The 15,953-nt window shown below is 37.1% G+C and overlaps 1 protein-coding gene across 1 annotated transcript in view; it reads right to left on the bottom strand.

Annotated features, from left to right (window-relative positions):
- The window catches only part of LOC139148002 (testis-expressed protein 11-like), a 45,152-nt gene that overhangs the window by 19,431 nt on the left and 9,768 nt on the right, over positions 1-15,953 (bottom strand). Inside the window, exons 2-12 of the mRNA XM_070719258.1 lie at positions 12,980-13,118; positions 10,637-10,773; positions 9,204-9,288; positions 7,969-8,048; positions 6,485-6,515; positions 4,965-5,014; positions 2,370-2,495; positions 1,364-1,450; positions 948-1,033; positions 530-581; positions 190-285 (exon numbers count right to left, since the gene is read on the bottom strand). Coding sequence (XP_070575359.1) covers positions 190-285; positions 530-581; positions 948-1,033; positions 1,364-1,450; positions 2,370-2,495; positions 4,965-5,014; positions 6,485-6,515; positions 7,969-8,048; positions 9,204-9,288; positions 10,637-10,773; positions 12,980-13,025 — 876 coding nt within the window. The 5' untranslated portion in view covers positions 13,026-13,118. The remainder of the gene's footprint in view (positions 1-189; positions 286-529; positions 582-947; positions 1,034-1,363; positions 1,451-2,369; positions 2,496-4,964; positions 5,015-6,484; positions 6,516-7,968; positions 8,049-9,203; positions 9,289-10,636; positions 10,774-12,979; positions 13,119-15,953) is intronic.

Below are 15,953 nucleotides of genomic sequence, written 5' to 3'. Positions count from 1 at the left end.
AGACAAGTTAGAACAACAGAAACACATGCAGCACAACAAAATTTGTCTGAATTTCTATCAGTAGTGTCCAATATATGTCATGTGCTTGCAGCTATATTTAGCAAAAAACTTGTGATCATGAACATCCCCTATTGCACCGACTTGAGTGTGACAATTGTGATTTTGATGATGAAAACTCCCTCTACTCACAGAATTTGCCAGTCCTATAGCATTTAAAGCTTTCTGCCAGTGCTGGTCACCATTCCAATCGAGGTAAACATTGGCCAGTAATCTCAAACACTTTGCCTGAGAGAAGAGAAAATGCATTATAGATATTGAATAGCTGCAATTCACTTATTTGCACCGCAGTCAGAGCATGTCTTAGTTATCTTTTTATATCTTTTTTTCCCAAACTGATCTTCTTTGTACCATTTTGCATGATGCAAAGATAATTTCTTTAACGTTAGTCATATTCAAAATATAAATATTTGTATCATTTTGATTTGAAGGACAATTGTGTGTGTAGGCAAAAGATGGTCATTCTACATACCTGATTCTGAGGACCAATGCTATCGTTTCCTTTCCCAAGTTCAAAACTTTCCCTGCAAATCAAAGGATGACAAAAGCAATGGATTATATGTGACATACACAATTTCAGAATAGTAAAACAACATCCAAATAACCTTTAAACTCAGAAACATTCAGCATAGAATATTGTATAAAAGGTCTTCTGGATGGAGTTAATACAAAAAAAGTCTTTTAAGTTGATGATAAGGCCTTTGGGGAAGGGATCTCACATACATGTCTCAGAATATGAAACATTCAGACCAACTAGTAATTATTGTGCCAAATCATCAACCAATCAACCAACAAATTTATGTGAATTCACATGTCATTTTTCAAGAACATGGTGTGTGCATTATTATTAGTTTGTGCATTATTGTTCACAGACATTGCCCGCTTCCTACCTCAGCCAAGCTACACTTTCCTCATAGTTTTTCCAATGGAAAGAGTCAACACCAAAGTTGTAACACAGCATACACAAAAAGGCAGTCTGTGAAATTAGGAAATAAACAAAATATACCACAGATGAAATAGATATCCCTTCTCTGGATCAACAGAAAATGAAGGGGTTTGTTCACATCTCTGTGTGAGAATATTGTGGACAGATACTGATACTAGTCTTGCATGCATAATTGTGTATATACACATGCAAAGAGGTGGACCCTATACTCACCTATAAGACAGATCAATGTCCCTTCCCGGGAACAACAGAAAATGAAGGGGTTTGTTCGTGTCTCTGTGTGAGAACAGTATTGTGGATAGACACCGATTCTATGCATTGTGTATAACACACATGTAAAGTAGTCTGCCTTATACTCACCTCTTTTGGAAGCCTCTGAAGTAACTCTTTAGCTTTCTGAATCAGTTGAAAAGCCTCGCCATGGTTACTGGCATCTTCACTGACATACTGTATATATATAAGAAGAACAGTTACAAAGTTAATACACATTACAACACTGAGGATTACATATTCTTAAATATTCCACTATGGATGTCATGTCATATCCACTGATGTCATCACCCTTGCATAGATATACAGACAGCGATGGACTTTTCAAAGGTGATTTCATTTCAGCTGCAGGCTAGAATTTCAAGTTTATGTAATATAATTTGAGTCTGCTCCCACCATCAGGTCAATACAAGCTGCTCTGATACCATAGACAGTCATGAGGATTGTCTGTCCGGGCTGAAGCTCTCTGTTCACAGCACAGACAGGACAATGGACTGAAAGTTGTCACTGGAAATTGCCATGCTCTTCTTTTTGACAAAGGAATTCACAAACGAGATATGGTCTGGTTACACAATGGTGTGTGGTTTTCTTTTAACACAAACAATTAACTCAATATTTCAATAATAAATAAATAAATAGATAAAATAATTTACACTTTTACAATACTCAAAAACATAAAATCAAACAATGATCACTCTTTCATTGACATAGGGTACCATTCATTTGATTCGTATAGCCTTGTATGCTACAAAATATTAATTAAAACATCTTCAAAAAAATCACATTTTGAATTCTACGATTATTCTCCACTTTTGGATATTGTTCAGCAATAGAACATAAGCCTACAACCACAGAGAACAATTGTTTTAAGGTCATGAGGTAAATCTACTTGAATATAAAGATATATCAAATTTATCATATCACTCTTGAATAAACAGGACTTGGGCATAACTTTCAGCTCCATTTCCTATGCGTAGGTCAGTCCACCCTATTGAAAATAATGAAAGTATACCACAGTCTGATGTTGTAAGGGTATGTCAAGGGAGAATATAGTGTATGGCTGTGAGTATGAGATTTATCACACAGATACACATACACACTCAGCTTTATAGCAGTACAATTTAAAGAAATCCTTCTCAAGGACCAGTTTGTGTTTCCCAACGTCTTGAAGTTTTCCTTCATTGGCGGCTGCAATCACTTGCTCCTGTACTTTCTCCAAACACTGAAAGAGATAAAACATGCTTGAATTAATACCACTGCCACATTATAGTTTTTGATGTATTTTCCATCAGTTTCATTCTTTTTATTCTTTTCGCTTCTTATTCTACTCCAACAATCATGTTGAAATGCTTTAGAGGTCAACTTTTCAATACAAACAGAATAAATATGCATGATGTCCAATGTTATTCATGAAAAATTAAGATAAATTTTTGTCTCTGCAAGCATTCATTTGTCCATGATAACATGTTGCAGTTACAAATACTGCGATGTATTGTAATTTATGCCACAAATACAACAATGTGATTGGTTGATTCAGACGTGAAAATAACAGTTCATATTCCCAATATAGCATAGCTGGAACACGCAAGAGCTCTCACTTTGAGAAAAATCCCTTTTTAAGGTGTACACCAGAATTTTAATATATCGTTTCATTACATGATATGATAGCAATCACTAAACCTCAGCATAAAGTATACCACTAGGTTTTGACACTATAGTTCATCATCAGATCATACACATGGCTGGTTGTGGTTACATGTAATTGCTTAACACCCCCCACCCCCCCACCCCCCCCACCCCCCTGTGCGGACTTAATCCAAAAATCTAGCAACATATTTATGTAGAGATTGCAATTTCAAATAAGACAAAAGACAGAAAACACCTCATAATCTTCTTAACACCTCAGTTAATCCTGGATCCGGGCCTTTTTGAGCCGGGTTCTAATTATTCACGACAATCATTTGACAAGTATATACGCAGCAAAGTTACCGTCTGTCTGTGAAACTGTATGGGAGTTATGTATAATGAACTGGTGACTGACAGAAGTATTATGTGTGTTCCACGGCTGAGTCAAATGGATTGAAGACAACTGTAATGTACTATGTGATGGTCTGGGCAATATGCCAAACAGTGTAGGTGAATGACACATTAATTGGACAGATTGAATGCAAGGTGTACAAAGAACAGGCTTTTAAGTTTGACGTACGCATGATGAGCATATACGGAAGGTGAACGGATGTTTGTATGAAAGGGTTACTCATGCTCCTAATGTTACGTAAGTCTGAAAGGGTGAAATAAACCAGTCTCTCCACTTTGTAAGATTGGTCACTCAAGGCAGGACTCTACCATTCCTCTAATATTAGACGAAGGGTATAGCTCCACCTCAAAGTGAAAGATCTTCCAGTATATCCCTCGACTATGACTTGATCCATATAGCGGTTAACTGAAAACTAAGATACCATATCATATGCTCAGGTTTTAACAATATTTAACAATATGTCAAAGTTTCACTAGACCACAGAGAGTTAAAAAAACTCACTTTTTCCAATTAAAAATGTCATTTCAGAAAAAAGTAACTCAAGGCTTTGTAATATACCGGTAAACTCAAAAATTCCTCCAAATTTTATGTACAGCTCTAGGGAAAGCATGCTTTCATCACATGATAGAACACCATTTTTCAATTTTCACTTATTTCACTTATTTCATTCAAATAAAGAATATTTGCAAACTATTGGTACACTGAGTACAATTATTTGTACATGTCTCCATCACACCTTGACATAATATGAGATGCTAGGATAATCCACTATTGTATTAGCTACAGAATTCAGGTATCAAGGCAACTACTCATCGACTAATCTGTGTAAACAATTACTGTTAGCAGATTAAAAGGACATTATATATACGATTAACTTTTGATTTTTTTTCAATACTTCCATTTTTTGTGTCACCTACAGTTTCTTGTTCTACTCTGTCCCCCAAGCACATTGAGATAGACGGTATTCAGCTTGTCAACTCAAGTCTACCCATGTGTAGACTGCATTGCTATTGTTGACGACTGAATTCTGGTCTGGACGAAACTTCAAATGTAAACAATAACAGTGCATTTAAATCGTATAGAAGCTGTATTGGCATGTGGTTAATATTTTAATATGCTCTGGGGAGTGGACAAATACTTGCAACTGACACATAAAACAAAACCAGTGAAAAAATCAATGAAAGTTACAACTTCTGGCCCTTTAAGTTGACCAGGCTACACCTGGCCAAAAGAAAGCAACTTCATCCACCAATTAGTCAATTAACAGATGTACATTAGGCAACATGATAGCTTATGCAGAGGATTAGCAAATGATCGTGGGTAAAGTGTAAGGCTGACACAGAACAAATAAAATGCACAGAAATAATTCGAAAACATTCTGTATTCAGATGATCAGGAGTTGTTCATAAAAATGGGTCAAAAACTTGCATCTTCCAGACCTCTTTTCTAACTTTCAAGCAGGTTTCTATGGTATACCAAAGTTGTAGGCTTTTGCCTGGGTTGAACACGAATCTTTTACATCATAATTTATACCATAAAATAATTCAGCTATTATGTATGCCACTGGATACAGCGTTACGTAATGTGCTCTACCCAGTACCAAATTTTTCTGTTTTATTGATTGCATTTCTATATGAGGATTTGCAGTCATACCTGTTGAGCAAGCGCCAGGGAATTTTCAGCCATGCTACTGTTGTTAGAGTCTGTGAAGAAAGGAAAAATGGCAAAATTCAAAATTGAAAAACCATTTAATTAAAGGTCTGTGTTGGTGCCAGATTGTCTCATCAAAAATTTACTAATTTAGTATAATACACAGGCAAAGTAGTTTCAATGGAAAACAAAAGACTATTACACCTCAATATACATACTACAACAAAGGCAATCTAAGGGATTGCCAAAAAAGCCTTTAAGAATTCAGCCAGAGTACATCACACTACTTGGATGTTTTAACAATTAAAGCCGCACTTTTCAATCCCTGGTTCTCGCATTAGTTGAGTTCTCCTCCCAGTCAAACACATCGCCAGGACGATGTTTGATTTCTATAACATTAATTACACAAACTGATTTCAATCTTTTGTCACCTTTTGCTAATCCTGCAAACAGAGCTTATATAATCGTTTGATTGGCGGTCGGTTCAAATTGCCAACGGTCATTTATTCCTCAGCACAACACTCGAATTTCCTTAAAAAACGTCTTCCAGTCACGTTATAATTTGAATGTAACCACTGAGTTCTATTGGCAGTAGCTTCGTACTGACCGCTTGGCAGTCTGTCAGCATTTTTGCGGTCGGAAAAAACTAAAAAGTGGCATTTTCTGGAGCGTGTGCCCTCATGTTACCTGCTTGGTGTCCACTTACACAGTGAACGCCGCCATAGGTTGGCACCCTTTTAAAGGGAGGCTCCGCCTTTAACGGTAACCCTTTGAGTGAGGCTGTAATTTTTCCCACTAAAATTTAAATGCAAAATTTTACCAATTTATATGAATTTTTGAGTAATTTTTTTATAGTTTTGGATCAAATAGACATAACTTTCCATCTGCTATAATTTTTGACCAAAGCTTCAGGAAAAATCTGAAAAAAAAAATTTGTCTGGAATTTAAAAAAGTTGTTGGTGTTACATTTTACAAAGGCATCAAAAAATTGACTTTGGCACTGAGAGGATTAAATTTTGTGTACGTCAGTACTCTTTAAATTCTACATACATCTAATTCATGTCAAACCATACACATGGCAAGAGTTTCTTGACTGTGATAACTTTCTAACTCACAAGATTTTATTTTACACTTTATACACTGTAGGTACGAGAAATGTATCCTTCAACCCCATACATTGGTGAAACCCATAGTACTATGAAACATATGTAATAATCTGCAGTACATTTGGATCTTCACACTATAAAATGGGGGTGACACGCCTACTGTCATGACTCCTTGGCTGACAACTTTGATCCTAATGTAAAGAGGTGAACAGTCTTTAAGATATTCAAAATTAAATCCACAACAGAAAAGCTTTGTAAACATAAGGATGCTTGAAAATATTTTGTAATAATTCAACTCATTCAACTATGCTATTTCAACTTTTTTTAAATATTTTTTTTCCCCGATTAATGCTGCTTTTTGACATATTTGTCTCATTTGTCGTAAGTGTATGTCCTTATTTGGAAATCATTGCTTACCTAGAAAAGCCCTTGCAGTCTTCAGAGACATCTGCAACACAAAGACAAAGTGTCCTTTAATTAGATTTATCCTGGCAACGGTAATTCTCTGCCAGAGTGACATCACCTTGGTTGTTTTTAGACTTTAAAGGTAAAACCACGGACTATTTATGCCGTTATATAAAATGAAGTGAAGAAAAAAAATTCTGTACACTTCAGAAATCGAGCTAGCAATTTTAATCAACATTAAAGAGGCACTCCCACTTGGTAACATTTTTAAAACACATTTTTTAATGCCAACGGTCCATGTTTGACGTGGCGACTGCGCGCCAATCGCAAGATATCGATAAAAACATGTCATTTCCGAGCGTACTTTTCACATCCCGAAGTTTTACGATCGTTTCTGATTTTGACCCGAAATCCACCGAAGGTTTTTTGTTGTGCTGATTGACGATATTCTAGGGAGTCTACAATAAGTTCGAACGACGCAATTAAGTTACTTCCCACTGCAAAGACTTTATATACAGCATTATGCCATTACCTCAGGTAAGTTTTGTAAAACTTCTTAGTTATTGTCGTTTTCATTGTTCTAAATCAGTTATACTATATTTTTAACCAATACCACATAAACATCAGTTTTACAGGTCAAATATTAGCCGCCTCTGATGACTACATTTTGTCGTCTGCAACACAGTACACCGTGCGCGCGTGGTATGCGTCTATGCATACCACTCGACGGCCACTATGTATCAACCGCACGTAACTGTGCTAGTCACCTATGTGAATTCTGGTGGAATCAAACTTGTTTTCCGTTTCTTCTCAAAGTCAGTAAGACTCACCTTTCCCCCAGGGAGCATGACTGATCACCGACGCGAGTGGTACTGTGGCGTACAGCAGCGTTAGCGTAGACTCGTACTCCGGTATAGCTTAGTTGAGAATGGCCCCAGTGCCGACTTTCAATGTTCGGAAGCTGAATTTAGGTGGGCCACGGGAATTCAAACTTTCACGTTTTTGAGGACATGTTTTTATCGATATTTCGTGATCCACGCGTAGTCGCCACGTCAAATATCGACCGTTGGCATTAAAAATATGTGCTTTAAAAATGTTACCAAGTGGGAGATACTAGTACTATTTCAAAAGGGATAGATTGATTCTTTCAGGTGGGAAAAATACTAGAGTGACACTGAAGACACATGCCATTACAGAATCATGAAAACTGTGATTTAGGTATGGTGTTATATTGGGTCTAGCAAACTAATGTTAACATATTAATATTCTGAAAAATTCCATCAGAATATATACTCTCTTTCTTGCCAAATGGGCAAAGTTTTTGTGCTCAGAACATTGATCAGAGAAAATGAAGAATCTGAAGTTAATATAACGTTATGTACTGAGTTGATGTTGCCTGAAATATTCTCATTGTGTTGTTTCAGTATTGCAAAAAGGACACTGCCAGTTCTCAATTTAATACAAATATGGACTACAAAAACTGTTGAAAACATTACCATAATTTGCCGTCTCAGAATTTGTTCATCTGAAGCTGCAGGGCTGGCAAGAAAGGTTAGTTTGCAGGCCAGGCTTCGCACTAGTGATTAAAAAGAGATAAAGTGAAATGTGTCAATATACCATGAAGGTCAATTCCCTTTTACAGGGTACGGTAAAATGATTTCTTGTTCTCTCACCCAAGGTCAAAGGTCAAACTTGCATTCAAATGGGATTTTGTATTTTGTTGGTATAGGTTAGGAAGAGTGGTAAATGTACATTATACTGATTGCTGTACTCTTATACAGGTCATGGTATTGATTTTGACAACAAAAGTGGAATGCAAACTTGAATGAACAGTTGAAGGTAACACAAGCCTTGAAATTCAAAGACTGACACTTTTGCTAAACCTATTTGAAAGTTTAAACAATTCCTTTTAGGAATCAAGACCAGAAGTCTTGGGTCACTGAGCAAAATTTGGTACTAGAGAAACAATTACTGACATTTCTTGACCATTGATCGCCCATCAACAGGGATGATTTTTTGATTTTCACAAATATAAGCCAGTGAAAAACTTTATTTACTCCATGAACTTCAAAATGAGCCCCAACAAATAGTAGACCAAAAGACTATTGTAAGTCCAAAGATCTATCCCCAAGGTACGTTCTACCTTACTGTAGTACATTAGCTTTTCATCGACCAAAGCATAGACAGTAGAGAAACTTGTCTATGAGCCAAGTAGGATTTTAAGCACATTAGGTAATTTCTCTCATAAAAGCTAGAATAACAATCAAAGTTACTGACTTTTCATGGAGTTTTCAAGGTAGGTGAAAAGTGGGTGATTAAAAATGTGTGTTAAGCTACTGTTTCCAGTAAAGATGAAGTAGGAAAATTATCTTTTTGTTAAAATGACAAGGAAAAATCAAGGACAAAATTGTAAAGATTTAGGTTTAGTATGTATTTTTCTGACAAACTGAACTTTGTTGAAATATTACTCTGGAACCATATTACTTGCAACTTTTTGTCTGGAAACCATGCTTTTCTTTCCAGCGGCTCAAGTTTGATGGACAGACACAGGTATGAGTAGAATCAAAGCCACGTCCCAATGGAAATATATAGATAAGCAAAAGTTACAGTTACTGTACCTATAGACTTTGACTGCAGCTGTTTGAGAAATTTTGCATTATTCATGTTATTGAAATAAAGAGAAAGCAATTTTAATGTAACATTAACTGTTATGTTATTGGGAAACAGTTACCTTTAGCATTCAATGGACAACTAAAATCCTGGCTTGACTTCTTGGCTACAGAGATGTTCCAGAGTGCAACGGCTGTACTGTGAATCTGACAATGATAAAGTAGACTGTTCCATTAAATCATGGCCTACTGTTGTATTTCTTTAGTCAAACTCATTTTTGGACAAACTGTAAATTAAATTTCATTGTATGATCATAATGTAATGTGTTCAAATTAAAAGTTCAAAGAAACAACTTTCTTGACCAAAATTTATAAATACCCAATTGAAACACACCAAAATCAGCTCATATTTCTGTGAACAAAACAAGAATTGTCAATAAATGAACAACTTACAGACTATATTTTTACATTATATACATAAAGAAATACCTAGAAAGTTATCATTATTATTATCGTTTCTCTTGTTTCAGAAAAATTCAATTTTATTTTTATATAACATTTCTATTGTTTGTAAATGTGGTGTAAATCAGTTATCTTGTATTTACAGGCAAGCAATAAATAGTACAATTATGCGTTTGTGAACATACAGTTTTCAAACCATTGCTCTAACTTTCCTCAAGGACACTTTAAACTAGCTCTCTTATAATGAAATGAAGAATACAAACCTGCGGCCACAATGCAAACTTGGAAAAGAGAAATAAATGACCTAAAATTACCACTATTTCAAATTCAAAATGATTGCTATACCCTGTATAGTTACTAACCGTATAGGGAACGATTAGATACTCATAAGACAAGATATTGAAAACTATTTACTCCATGGTGATGGTAGCAATTTGAATTTCAAATACCATTACATTAAAAGTCACTTTGCTTTTCTCAATTCAACTTTCCTTTCAAATCTACAAATTTTCAGGGTGATAACTCTCATTTTGATCTTTGATATCGTTTGATTTCCTTGAGGAAAGTTGCGGCAAAACTTTCTGACTTTTATTTTGAGATAAATGATGCACACTTTGATGACAAAGTATAGTTAAAATCAAATATAGTCTAGAGATGTGCTAAGCCACATGATTAGCTTCTTTCACTGTCATCGTTTCGAAAGAATAGTACACCTATATATATAACAAAGATGTAGAGCTTGCACATCTCTACATAGTAAAATTGATTTCACAATAATGTTGCAATAGGGCTGTTTGTAAATGAGTTGCAGAGTTCATAAATATGCAAACATAAATATATATCCAAAACTTTTGATCACATTTTTGGAAATTACTCATGCGAGAATGACATAAAAATCTTTACAGGTCACTGCCAATGCTAGTACAATGAACACTTGGAGCTGCAAAAACAGCCATGCATGCAACACAAAAGTTGTCTGCATTTCTAACAGTAGTGTCTGATGTAGCATGCGTGCAGCTATATTTAGTATCAAACCTGTAACTGTGAACAGCACTGTAGTGCTGAAATGTCACACAGGTTGTCTTCTAATTACCTTCTTGGTTATATCATCATCTGATTTTGTGATAACACCATCCAACTGTGAAAATCTTCCAACCAGATTGTCCAACTCATCCAGTGTTTTTTGACTTTTCCTTTCATCAGCATCTTTTTCAAAATCTCTTACTAAAGCTTTGGGATGCAAACAACAGTTTAGATAGAAAATGGTGCGAGATGAGCAATTTGCAATTAAGGAAAACATTCTTTAAAAATGAATCATTTCATGCAAATACTTGAAGAATGTTTGAACTTTAACTTGTAACAAAAATACATGTATTTTGGCATTTCTGTGTTTGTGTTACTAGCATTCACTCATAATGGCCAAAGATGGGCTGGCAAAATCAGAGGTACTAGAAGGAGTGTTCATCTGAAAATGGGAAAAGTGCAAATCGGTCATGCCTTTTTGATACAGCACAGAGGGAAGGGATTATCATACTAGGCTCATATACTGCAACATGTAGGATATTTACAAAAATGCACGGTAGAGCTCTACATGAGGGTCCATTAATTTTAAAAAATGTTTTTACAGGGAACGTGATTAAATTTTAATTTGACCATTTTGGACCCTAAAATTGGGGTCTATGATTTGACAGAGGTGCAAGAAAAATTTGTCGACCCATCTCCAGCTGAAATTGAATACTCCCGTATATCAAAGACAATTTAGTATATCGTGTATATGCACAGTCGCGAGTGGAGTGATACGTACCGGCCGCGGCCGCCGCGTACTATGCATATAATAATTGCCAATTATTATATGCATAGTACGCGGCGGCCGGTACGTATCACTCCACTCGCGACTGTGTGTATATGCACAGTCGTTTGGAGAGCTATTCAGCGCTGGGACTATTCGCCCCATAGATGAGAGTACAGAAGCGAGAAATACCCCAAGTCAGGAAACAGAATGGCTATAAAAACCGCGCCATGTCACATTCCGTGTCCGATTTCACTGTGAAAATTAGCAAGTTCAACTATCATGCAACCGTCGATCGTTCCCTACCATTCTAAAAATTCATACCTGATACTTTATCTGATTCAAAAACGCTCGTTTCGTGTGATTTTCGGCCGAATTCGACGGACAACTCGCCAAAACCTGGGGGTGAGCAACATTCCGGTCACCTCTTGGGTACCTCCACTTTACTGACGTTGGCGCAGCCTACCCATGAGGGATGACTGGAATGTTGCTCACGCTTATGTTTTGGCCAGGTGTCTCTTGAACTCGGCCGAAAATCACAGGAAATGAGCATTTTGTAAGCAGATGAAGTATCAGGTATGAATTTTCGTGTGATTTTCGGCCGAGTTCAGAAGACACGTCGCCAAAACATAAGGCATGAAACAACCTTCCAGTCACCCCTCATGGGTACGCGGCGCTAACGTCAGTAAAGTGGAGGTGCCCAACGTCCACTGTGAGGTGCCCGGAATGTTGCTCACGCTTATGTTTTAGCGACGTGTCCGTCGAATTCGGCCGAAAATCACACGAAACGAGCGTTTGTGAAGCAAATCAAGTACCAGGTATGAATTTTGAGAATGATAGGGAACGGTCGACGGTTACATGATAGATGAACTTGCTACTTTTCACGGTAAAATCGAACATCGAAGTTGACATGGTGGCAAAATCCCTATACGAAATAGCCATTCTGTTTCCAGACTTGAGGTATTTCTGGCTTCTGTATACTCGTCTATGGGGCGACTAGTCCCAGCGCTGAATAGCTCTCCAAACGACTGTGGTATATGCATCTCCCCGAAAAATTCTCACATCATGTCGTAGTAAAGCGAGTGCACAAACGTGTAGTACGCATTCCTTCTCTGAACTCGGGCAACTCGAAAAGAGACGCAGCCGACAGATCCACTTGCGTATGTCCCGACAGATTGGCGCCGCGAGTGAAATACGCGATACATGTGACTATTGAAAAGGTCCGACCATTTCTCAATCTCAGTACCTCACTACGTGTACCACATCGAGTCATCTCATAGACCCTATGCTTGTATCTAGACCACTGTATTAGCTCCGCTCGGCAGGGCTGTATATGGAGCGGCATAGCCTGTAACATATACAACCCTGCCAAAAGCTGGCTTGTGCATTGCTGCAGTTTCGTAGCCCCGCAACTCCCCTTGGAGATATTTTCTGGGTTTTTTTGTTTTTATTTTTCTGCTCTGCCCAACACAAAAAAATCTTCAAGGGGAGCTGCGGGGCTACGAAACTGCAGCAAACCTGTGCACTGCAGTGTCTGACTGTCGTCTGCAACGACAAAACTGACCAGGTCAGTGGAGCAACTCACAGCTACAAACGTTCTGCTGAAGGTTGATCACTGGAATCAGAGTGAAAGTATGATTTATTTACCTTCAAGTTTCCCAATCAAACGGAAAATTTCGCTTCTGTCGGCCATTTGGCGGGATTTGTAGTCTCGCTTTCCTCGAGGACTTCCCTCCACATTTATCTCTCGTTTCGGTGTTTCACATGGGGAGCCTTGCAAGGCCCTCTAACCAATTGTAAAAAAAAAACATCGCGAAAGAATAACTGTACATGTTACGCATGAGAGAGACACACTCGACCCCCTCCCCCTCCCCACTCAACTAGATTGCGAAGTCAGTATTTTGGTAGACTGTCGACAGTCCATTGTGTCTTTTCTGTCCCTTATCGGTGTACTTTACTTTTGTCATAACACTTGTCACACCTATTGTAGGGTGGACAATGGTAGTTTCATGACAAAAAGTGATCAAAATGAGATAAAACCGATAACAAAACAAAAGCAGAACCATAATACATTACTGTATCAAGCAAAAAGCACAAAACAAAATTGCAGATAAAGAGAGTGCTGGAGAAAAACGTAAACCCTAGAGAACTCATATTATGAGTGGATAAAGTGTGTGGGGAAATATCAGTGAGATTAATTTCTAATATTCATACATTCATTTATACAGTTTGCTACTTGTAAACATGATTTGGGTATCCATCACATACATTAGTTTATTTTGTGTGGTCAACTCATAGAATTGGTAGATGTACAGTTGGATGATGTTAATAAGTTGGTGGTTTCTCTGCTGTGTATATCTATTACAATGGAGTAGGAAACGTATTTGATCTTCTATTTCTTGGTTGTTACAGTAATCACATGTTCTATTAATAAGTAACGTTTTTGTATGTCTGCCTGTTTCTATTTTCTAGTTTATTTTCAGTTTATAGTTGCTTGATCTAAACTTGGTGAGAGATTCCCGTAGTTTAGGATTTTTTATATCGTTAAGGTATTTTTCTTCCTGAATGTCCTTCTTTAAAAAAATTTAGCCCTGCTACAATATGTATCACGTTGTCATGACTACTATCAAATTTACATACAACTATGAGAATGCAAAATCAGAGGTGAACTTCAAGATGAACGGTCAAAGCACGCATACAAATACATTGTGCCATTTCCCACCAATCAAAACCATCTACAAGAAGGCTTTGTGGAGATATGTGTAAAATCGCCATAGAGCTTTGAAAAGTAGCCTGCTGATTGGCTAATACGGTAAGTTAACTCATAAAGATTTAAATTAGCTTTCCTTATATGGCGCTATCGTAGAATGAAAATGCACTTCAAGGGCAGAATCTTGAAAACTAGCTTTTTCTTGTCTTGTTAATGAAAAAATGCCCCTAAGCTAATTTGTGCATGGGATACCAGCCATAGCCGCTAGGCTATCAACTACAGAAAATGGTAGCCCAAGTGGACCACCAGGGAAAAAAAGTTGAATTTCGAGCGCTGGGCTGCATTTATTTTTCAGTCACTGTGACAGCAATATTTTTTCTGTTGTTTGATCAAATTATTTCTCTCGTTTACAAATTTTATAACGTGCGGTTAATCTTACTGGTTCACAACGCACCTAGAAATAAATTGTGCTCTGTACAAGTAGTTTAATTTGTAATTCACGGCAGCCTTCAGTAAAACAACTGCCGTAAAGTTTACAAGTAGAGTGTATCGGTAGTCTACAGAAAAGTAATAGTGCATGCAGTTTTCAAAAATCAGTACCTGCAACTTCTTTCTAAACTTCTCGGGAAAACTTCTGTATTGTTCCCGAAAAAAAAAGAACTTGTATTTGTACACTCTATTTCATCAAAGGTCCGGGACAAATATTTGGCTCTTTAGTGTATATACTCTGGAAAAAACTGATCTTGTTACCATTTTCCAAAAGCCTAGATATTGGAAAATGTTGAGATTTGTATTTTATAAGCATTGTTTATACAAGGATCATCGACAGTAAATTTGCAAATTAACCGCTCCTGTCACGTTTAATGCTCCCTATTTACAAAGCCAGTCACACGGTCATCTTATTGTGCCAAACAACATATGTAAAACCCTACCTACTACTGCTGTGTTGCCAAAATCATAAATTTTATGATTTTTGCACGGTAATTGTGCAAAATCTATTCGGCAGGTTGGTGGACGTTATCAGCCATTGAACCCCATCGTCTGCTCGCACGGGTCCGTTACTTCCCACTAAGCATCCAGCTGCCCGGACAAGAGACCTTGGCAAGCGAAGATGCTAAAAGTGAGACAGAAATTCACGACTCTAACAAAAACACTTTCCACAGTCGAGACAGTGGTTCTGCAGCGATGACCTCTGTCTGACCCGAGCGCGATCGACTGCTCGTGCCGCGGTATAAGTACCTACCAAGGCAATTTGGATACATTGTAAAATATTACAATAATGGCGCATTACCAGACATACCGAAGTGGCAAGCACTTGGCACATACCCGTCTTGTTAAACAAGCAAAGTAAGAGCTCGAGCTCATTCCGTTTCAGTTTATCCATCTAGGGCCAAATGTGCGGTCAGTTTGATAAGGGTTACAAATGGATGTGTGTGCAAGAAATTTGATTTTGAAATTTCACCGAAGTATCGATTTACTATACATGGTAGTCTACGAGAGAACTATGATCATTTTTTTTTCCAATGTAAAAGTAAACTAACAATATCTGTGCATTTATAGACATTTGACAATTGATAATGATATACTATGATATGATATCCCATATATTTTTATTTCTTTTCTTTCATCAGTTTGAACTGTTCAAGGTGTTTACTGTAGGATACCACTGTATCTTCTTTGCTTGTGAATCTTGTCGATAATGTGTATCTGTGTAGTAATTAAGTCTCGCCGTAGACTCTGAACCTGGGCAATGGTGTCACTTGTATATTTTGGCACAGATTGTGAACCTATATAAGGGTTTCAAGAGGGTTGTTCACATAAGCAAATTACAATGTATAAAATATGATTTTATTAATCATAATCGTAATTTATTAATAATCATAATTATCACAACAATGGCATTTACACAAA

This window comes from Ptychodera flava, chromosome 13, assembly GCF_041260155.1.
Source record: "Ptychodera flava strain L36383 chromosome 13, AS_Pfla_20210202, whole genome shotgun sequence".
Classification (NCBI taxonomy): domain Eukaryota; kingdom Metazoa; phylum Hemichordata; class Enteropneusta; family Ptychoderidae; genus Ptychodera; species Ptychodera flava.
The sequence above is the reverse complement of the archived record's forward strand: the minus strand, read 5'-3'. Positions and strand labels throughout refer to the sequence as shown.